The 9057-nt window shown below is 40.9% G+C and overlaps 1 protein-coding gene across 1 annotated transcript; it reads right to left on the bottom strand.

The window, feature by feature from the left end:
• Window positions 1-1277: 1277 nt before the first annotated feature.
• LOC146647526 (tripartite motif-containing protein 16-like) lies at window positions 1278-4259 on the bottom strand. The gene is made up of 2 exons (XM_085389560.1): window positions 3429-4259; window positions 1278-3107 (listed from the first exon to the last, which is right to left on the bottom strand). The coding sequence occupies exon 2, from the start codon at window positions 2962-2964 to the stop codon at window positions 1294-1296; it is 1671 nt and encodes a 556-aa protein (XP_085245686.1). The 5' UTR covers window positions 2965-3107; window positions 3429-4259; the 3' UTR covers window positions 1278-1293.
• Between the last annotated feature and the right edge of the window lie 4798 nt (window positions 4260-9057).

Genomic DNA, 9057 nt, shown 5'->3' with positions numbered 1-9057 from the left:
TTATTTTAAAAGGAAACATTACAATCCTTTAAAGCAAGTATTTTCACCTCTGTTCCCCCCTCTGTACTTAGCTTTTTTGTTGTCATGTCAGTAATTGTCCAGTTGATGGCTCCCTTGGATCACAAGCCTGTCTCATGAGTCCAAGTGAATATATTCTTAATAAACAGCTTTGAAGAATTTGTGACCAACTTTGTTTAATTCGGAACATCATCATCATGAGTCAAACTCACTCTTGGATCTACAAAATATTTAACAAAAACAAACATCACTGAATCATAAGGTATTTGCTCCAACTCTTAGTCCAGAAACACATGAGTGAACTAGATCAGCTGCTCCTCCAGTTCAGCTGTGGATTTATATCATTATTTATATTTGTAAAGTGGATATGCAGTTTTTCAGTACTAATATAAGCATTTTATATCATTGCTTTATTGACAGATGTTTGGTGTTCAAGGTCAGGTATCAGTTTGAAAAAAACAAACAAACACACTGAGTTGAACTTGAACTTCCTACTGACAAAAACTAAAATTGGTGCAAAAATAACCAGAAACATATAAGAAGCATCCTGGAGGTGCTGCAGACAAGATAGGACCAATAACATGTCAACAGGAAATCCTTTTTACTAATTTGTTTATTTCTTTTTAGATTTTTACTCTCCATTTTAAGCCATGATGTTTGCTGATACTGTGTTCCTACTGTTTGTTCTCATTAATAGTTCTGTTTTTAACATTCTGTGCTGAAGCTGGAGGAAATGTTTCTACAGTGTCAGATGATACAGCTCCAAACTAAATAAGTGACTAACTAACGATGCTTTAATACACTTTACTATAAATTATGATATAGTGCACTTTCTTAAAATTTCTTATTGCTCTGTAATTAATTGTTTTCTTTATAAATGTACAAATGAGAATAAAATCTGTGTGATAAAGGAAGGTCTGTAGACTTCTCTGTTAAGATCAGTGAAGAGAAACAACAACATACAAATACCTAAGAAAAATATTCAGTAAACATTTAGAAGATAGAGAAGTTTATGTTGTCATGTGGAGAAATTTTTCAAATAAAAATATCCATAAGCATTGATAGTCTCCATGGCTGAACAGACACAGGAAAGAGCTCCACCTATAAAACGTAAAAACATCAAGACAACATGTTGAAGATGTCGAGGTACTGCCCATAATGTTTGACTGACATCTGATTTATGTGCAGCACATAAATACCACAATAATGATGGAGAGAAACTAAAAGGGAACTAAAATACAGATTTAAACTTACAACAATATGAAAGACTTCAGTCTATTTCACTTTAATCAACTCAGCAGTGGCTCCATAATAAAGACTCAGTCCAGCATAGAGCGGCTGAGTGAATGTGGTCTGGACTCTGTGGAGGAGAGTCATGGTTTCAGAGACGCTGTAGAAGGACAAAATACCTGCTCTGTGATCCAGGTACACTCCTACTCTGGAGGAACGAGGACCTGAGACACGAGTTTCAATGTTGTTGTACCAAAATGTAAAACTGTTGTTGATACAATCTAATGACCAAGATTTGTCATTACATCCAAATCCACATTCATCATCTCCTTTTCTGCTGATATTCTTGTATGCGACTGCTACATAAACTCCTCCCCCTCTCCTCTCCACCTCCCAGTAACAACGTCCAGTCAGACTCTCTCTACTCAGGACCTGATACCATACAGTGAATCTGTCTGGATGATCAGAATAAGACTGTTGTTGTTTCATAAATGTTGCTTTTCTGTTCCCCTCTGATAATAACAGCTTTTTGTACGCTGTGTTTGGATCCAGTGTGATTTCACATGAATATTTTAAGAATCCAGCTCTGGTCTTTGGCTCTGGTGGATCTGACAGTAAAACATCCACTTCAGTGACTGTCAGTGAGATGTTTGTCCATTGCTCTCTCAGAATGTCCTGTAGTTTATCTCTGACCTCTGACACAGCTGCTGTCACATCCTCAAAGTAGCTCAGAGGACGGATATTGATGCTGGATGAGTCTGTAGACTCACTGAGTGCTGACAGTGAGGGGTAGTTGTGTAGAAACTGGATGTGATCCTCTGTGTGTGAGAGCTGCTTCAGCTCAGCATCTTTCCTCTTCAGCTCAGTGATCTCCTGCTCCAGCTTCTCCTGAAGCTCTTTGACTCGACTCACTTCAGTTTCCTGCTGGGATCTGATCTGCTGCTTCACATCAGAGCTTCTTTTCTGGATGAGATGGATCAGCTCAGTGAAGATCTTCTCACTGTGCTCCACTGTTTGATCAGCAGACTGATTGATGGCCTCCACCTCCTGTTGAAGCAGCTTCACATCTTTCTCTCTGTCCTGGATTCTCTGCTGGATGTTTTGTCGACTCACCTCCAGCTCTCTCTGCCTCTCAGTCCTTTCTGCTGCAGCTGAGACTGTGTCGTGGCCTTTATGTTCATCCACAGAGCAGAGATAACAGATACTCTGCTGATCAGTACGGCAGAACATCTTCATCACCTCATCATGACGAGAGCAGATCTTCTCCTGGAGCTTCTTGGAGGGCTCCACCAGCTTGTGTTTCTTGAATGTAGGTGAATCATAATGAGGCTGAAGGTGTTTCTCACAGTAAGATGCTAGACAGAATAAACAGGACTTGAAGGCTTTCATTTTTCTTCCAGTGCAGAAATCACAGGCCACATCTTCAGGTCCAGCATAGCAGTGATCAGCAGGAGCAGCTTGGAGTCCAGTCTTCTTCAGCTGCTCCACTAAAACTGCTAACATGGTGTTTTTCACCAGGACAGGCCTCGCTGTGAAAGTCTGTCTGCACTGAGGGCAGCTGTAGATTTTCTTCTTTTCCTCTTCATCCCAGAAGCTTTCAATACAGTTCATGCAGTAGCTGTGTCCACAGGGAAGAGCCACCGGATTCTTCAGTAGATCCAAACAGATCGAACAAGAGAAGGTTTCTCGGTCCAGCTGAACACTTTTCTGCGCCATTTCACCCAACAGTGTCAGTGACTGTGTGAGTTTCACTTCCTCAGAACTGAAACTGCTCTGATCTAAACAACATAGGTTTCTGTAGCGAATGGGATCTGTCAGCTCTTATACGTCACCACATGTTGGTTGCACCCATCTTCAAACTGCAGATCAGAAGGGGAGGGAACAAGGGAACATGTGGACAGAGAGGAGGTGCTGAGTTAGAGAGCAGGAAGAGGGAGGGTTATCAGACACTAATTCAATCCTGGAACATGTGAGCCTGTGAGTTTTTCATTTAAAAATAGCACTGCTCAGCCTTTAAAGTTGTTAAATAAACGTAACATTTAAAAGACAATCTTTTTATGTAAATTTGTTTAAATTATCATTTTAGTCATTACAGGATATCAAATACTGCAGCTGAACTAAGAAATTGTTGTAGAAAAAAGCAATAAAAGGTCGTTCCCCCTCTGTCCCCTCCTGGTCACCTGTGCCTCAATTTTATGAGATGAGATGGATCAGCTCAGTGAAGATCTTCTCACTGTGCTCACTGTTTTATCAGCAGACTGATTTTATTCCACAACCTAGACATCCACATTACTCACACTCTCATAACACATACATATAGGGCCTTGGGATCGGGCATGTTATACGGTGTCCAGAGGACAGTCTTTGTATTCAACCTCACCTCTGGCGCCGGTGCCCACCTCTCAGTTTTAAATGCATGTAGACATTGAGGGTTCTCAGGAGGGGCCGTGCTGTACAGTACATGTACAGTGTCCATTTGTGTCTGTATCCAGGTTGGATGAGCGCCGAGTATTTGTATATGTGTGCATGAGGGTGGGAATGCATGTTTAGGTCTGTGTGCGCCTATTCGTCTGTGTCTATATGTCAGCTCGGGTCTTACACTCCACCCCCTTGGAACATCTCAGGCCCTCCAAGGTATGGAGGCTTATTTCCCCTCACCACACTCCCTGCTGGTGGCTGATGCCCTCAGACATCGGTGCGTTCTTGGTGTCCAGGGCTGGACGCTCAGGTCTGTACCAGCTCACTCCCCGGTACGGCTGCTTGGTGGGGCCTGGTGCCTGTGGCTCGGTCGGGCCCCTTGCGGGGGCTCGATTCACTCTGGCACAGCTGACTGCCGGCAGAGCCCGCGTGTACGTCACTGCCGCCCCCTCTGGCTTCTGCTCTGTGGCTGTTGGGTGACCCCTCATCTGGGGTTCTCCTCAGCTCTTCCCAGGAAGGTGGCACGGTTGCCCCTCCGGTGGTCCTCTTTGGGCGCTCGCACTCTGGGGGCCTCTGGATGTCTGGGGCCTGGATCTCCTCCATGCCTGCTTCATGCCCTGGGGGACGAGGCTGTGGCTCCCCACACCTTCTAGCAGATCGTTACATGGAGAAGCCTTTTGAATAGACGAGCACTCATCCACACAGGTGTTCACACACACAAGCTACACCTTTCTTGGCTGCTACCTCAAACCACATTATGCGATGTCAATCTTGCGTGCTGCACAATCACATTCAGTATTTAATATTTACTGTTATTTACACTTAGCTAGATTATTGCAATGGTGTTGTGTTTAGAGATGGACCGATCCGATATTACGTATCGGTATCGGTCCGATACTGACCTAAATTACTGGATCGGATATCGGAGAAAAATAAAAAATGTAATCCGATCCATTAAATATCACGAAAGCACCTCGCAAAACTTGCAACACGCCGTAACTCACCTCAGAACGTTAGCACGTCGGAGCAGTATGCATCACGTGATAGAGCGGCTGTGGCATGCGGGACCTGTCGGTGGTCTGGATAGCATTTGGAGCTTCGCTAGCAACCCGGCATTTCATCTCCCATAAAGTTATCCCCGAGAGAAGTAAAGCAAGTGTGTAAGTCCATCTCTGAATGTTTGTAAAGCATTCCTGCGTTAAGCTTAACAAGCGACTGCCTCTTCTTGCTGTTACTTCAATCATGAAACTGCTTAATGATCAGCTGATCGGCTTTTCTGTCGCGAGTCCGTCTCTCTTGTTTGTTTTTGGCCCACTTTGCACCAGAAAGAGGAAACCAGCGGCTGAACAACAGCAGAACGTTTAAGCTTGATAAGCTGTTGTTAGAATTTATTTAATATTACTTTCTACTCGAGGATCTTTTTCTACGTAGCTGACGCTGGTAACTGTGCAGGGGCGGATCTTGCAAAGTTTAGCCAGGGGGGCCGATAGGGCATGAACAGGGAAAAGGGGGCACAAAGACATACTTTTCTTTCTTATTCTCATTTAAAATGTCGAGCTTTTAATAAATAATTATCTGACACCCAAAGTTTTAATTTGATGTAAAATGAATAGAAGTCAATTACTGTATATAGTGACTATTACGTCTAATATATATACCCTAGTAAACTATAGTACTTTTTCCTTTGGGAAGGTACCATCTGTGCAGTCTGCAATTTTGTTGAAGAAAGATGTTGAATCTATTTAATATTTCTTGAAAAATAATTGATTTCTGTGCATTTTTTTTCACACTGCATCAAATTAAGGTTGATTACGTCGATTAAGCATCATGAGGTGGAGCGTGAGGGGTGGTTCCCTATTTTTTATTTATTTATTTTTGTTGTTGCTGGGAGTTGGAACCCTATTAGTTAGGTTGCTTAATATTTACGCTAAGTACTCTTTAAAATACCAGAATAGGGAGGATGGTGTAGGTTTAAGTTTATTAGATTTATCAGTATTGCTGAACTATGAAATATTTTTTTTTTGCATACAGGTATAACAGAATAGCTTTAGTGCAGGGCTCTAGAGTGCGACCAATTTGGTCGCAAATGCGACCAAATTTTTCAGTGGTGCGACTAAAAATAAATATTTGGTCGCACAGGTGCGACCAACTGTTCCGGTAACAAAAAAAAAATCTCTGTAACTCTCCGTGTGGTCAACAACAGACACACATTATGCCCCTATCGTGGACTAAACCAATCAGAGATAGTCAGGGGCGGGACCTCTCTGATTGGCCGTGGTCCAGTTGAAAGTGCAGGTGGAAGAGAGAGGTGAGTAGCTTGAATAAAGCGATATCAATTCATTAACGGATTCCACACAAAGACCTAAACACGGAGCGGACCCAACACATCAGAATCAGCTTCGTCTTTCTCGGCTTTCTCACCCGACGGCCTGAACACGGACACGCTGTCGGAGCTTAGCGATTCTTCGGGTCCGCGCTGTGTTTACGTCTTTTTGCGCTGATTCTGAGCTGCAGGTTTTGCCTCTCTCCAACCAAAATTCACCGAGCCTGCAGCAAAAGAAGCAGCAAACTGCGCTTCACATTTGATCAATGTCGTCATGAATTCCCTCTGACTTTTGCTGTTTTGCTTCCACCACGATAAAAATCACACTTCCTGCACAGCTCTCTCTCTCTCTGTACTTCAGGAACAGTTTCCCGTCTCAAATCTGTTTTCTGCATTATTCATTCGCTTATTACCCACCAGTCTACCGTTGTTTACAGCGCTTTTTCTTTTTTCACTTAAATGACCTCGGACAAGAAAGCCTAATTTCTGCTGTTCAATACTGAAGAAATTTAAATTTCTTAAAATTATGCAAAATTGCAGAATATTTTTAAGGTTATCTGCTATAAAAAGCCAGACCAGGAAAATCTCCTTCATGTTTTCCTGTGTTTTATTCTCAGTTACTTTCACACAAAGGCATCTGCTGTGATTTTCACAATTCTGATGAAGTCTCATGTGTATCAGTACTGATAAATGATCAGAATTATAATATTTCTGACTGTCTGAGGCTAAATTGAATCAAATCAGGACTTTGAGAACCGGAATTGAATGGATTATAGAAATCAGTGATGATACTCAGCCCTAGTGAGCAACCTAGGCCTGAGAGAAGTGGATGTACTGTAGCTGTGGGTAATAAGAAAAGATGAAAAGAACTATTGATAACTTTTTTGTTAAGTTAAGGCCTGATCTGTCTGAAATTCATAGCCAGTGCTCTGACACGGTGCCATCAATATTTGAATGCTGAAAAAGCACAGTGTATCCAGAAAACACATTATATGCTGCAATAAATGCACTGCCCAAGTGTCCCCTCTCCCCACGGCCTTTCAGCAGCAGACAGCAGCAAACAGGTCGTCAGAGGAGGCCAAGATGATGATTAAGTTTTTAACATTTTCTACAATATTGACAAAGCACTTTAAGCACAAGTTTGTTAGTTAATAATTTAGAAATTAATATTGTCTGTATGGACTTCCCCCCCCCAAAGAAAGTGCACATGTAAAACTGCGGTGTTAAGCGATGCGGTTGAAAAATTTGAGTGCGCCTAACTTTTGTGCCGGTACGCCTAAATTTTTAAAGTTAGGCGTACCGGTGCGCCCATGTCAAAAAGTTAGTCTAGAGCCCTGCTTTAGTGTAGTTGTTGTTTTAAACTTGAGTATGAACTTATACAAAATGCAGCAAGATATTTAAAAAAAACAGTTTTGTTGATTAAAAAACACTATATCGGATTCATATTGGTATCGGCAGATATCCAAATTTATGATATCGGTATCGGACATAAAAAAGTGGTATCGTGCCATCTCTAGTTGTGTTATTATGTTGCTCTCTTTTTTTGCTTGTTTTCTCTTATTTTCTTCTCTCAACAGGTGACCTGGGAGATATTTTTTAAGTGCCCTTTCTCACTGTCCCTCTTCCCCTTTTCTTTCTTTCTTCCTTCCTATCCCCCAGTCATGTCTGTCCTATCTGTAACAACTGAAAATAAATTAAAATAAATAAATAATAACAAAGGTTGATCAAATGGACCAATATGGCAAGGCCGTGATGGTCCATTTGGTAAATTAAGTTAGTTGGGCATCTTTTTTGGCCTTCAGACAATAATTCTGATGGCTAAAAAACGAAACGGGACAACAACAAGAAAAGAAAGAAAGAAAGAAAAAAGTAATAAAAATGTATCTAAAACATATTTTAAGATGAATCTTTTTATGACTGAGTAAAAAAAAAAGCTAAAATTCGAGTGCAGTGTTGAGTAAAATGGTTTTATTAAAATTTAATTGACCCTTTGAAATTATTTGTTGGAAGTCTTAAATCCCACTGAACAGGGGAAGAGAAAGAGACAGAGACACAAAGATAGCAACACAGAGGTAAATAAACATGGAGACAAGACACTGAGAATAAGACAGAAGGGGAAATGCCCAAAGTCTCATATCTCTGACAAGTTAAGTCACTTTTATTCATAAAAAAACCCAGAACTTAAATATAATTATAAACCACACATAAACATAATCATAGAACAATTAAAAGTAAAACATACCAAAAACACATCAAATGGAGAGTGAAGCAAATATTATTAATAACAACAAATGCACATATTAATAATATAAACCAAAATCCTTCAATAAAAAGGCTACAAACAGAAACAACAATTTGAAACAGCAATAAGAAAACAGTGAAAGTGACTACAGATATAGACCTTCCTAGGGAGGCCTGAAGTGCAAACATACCCTCTACACTCCCTTCATAAAACAGGGGACCATGATTACCACCATAGTTGGCCGGTCTGAAGGCACTGACCTCAACTTCCATACAATGTTTGAGCAGGACAACCAGGACAGACCCACAACATACAGAGCCTTAAGTGACCGCAGGCAAATCTCATCCACCCCACCACCACAGTGATGGGCAAGTCTCCCTGCCCACTGTACAAAATGTGCTTCACAGACGTTGTTTCATGTTGTAAAGATTGTGCCTTAAAAAAATAGCCACAAGAAGTTTTAAAGAAATCTTTATTTCACTTTTAAGACACATAACCAACACCAACATACGAATCAACAGGATGAGCACATGCTGAAATTCAGTCTTCATGAAAATCAAGATTAAATCACAAAATGTTTGGTCTCATGTGTGTTTCTTTCCAGCTTTGACTCTGTGGAGTAAAACCTCTCCACTAAACAAAAAAATAAAACATCTCAGCAACTTTTTTGTCACCTCCACAGCTCAACACGATACAAATATCACATCAAATGAATGTAAATACGTGTTTCATCTTCATTACAGGTTTTAATGGAATATGCAACAAACAGAATTAGGGCTGTGACATATCATATGATCTGCAATAATACTGGTATAAATGTTTACAA

This window comes from Rhamphochromis longiceps, linkage group LG18, assembly GCF_057381845.1.
Source record: "Rhamphochromis longiceps isolate RC_006_pf linkage group LG18, R_longiceps_female_GT1.1, whole genome shotgun sequence".
NCBI classification, from domain to species: Eukaryota; Metazoa; Chordata; class Actinopteri; order Cichliformes; family Cichlidae; genus Rhamphochromis; species Rhamphochromis longiceps.
The sequence above is the reverse complement of the archived record's forward strand: the minus strand, read 5'-3'. Positions and strand labels throughout refer to the sequence as shown.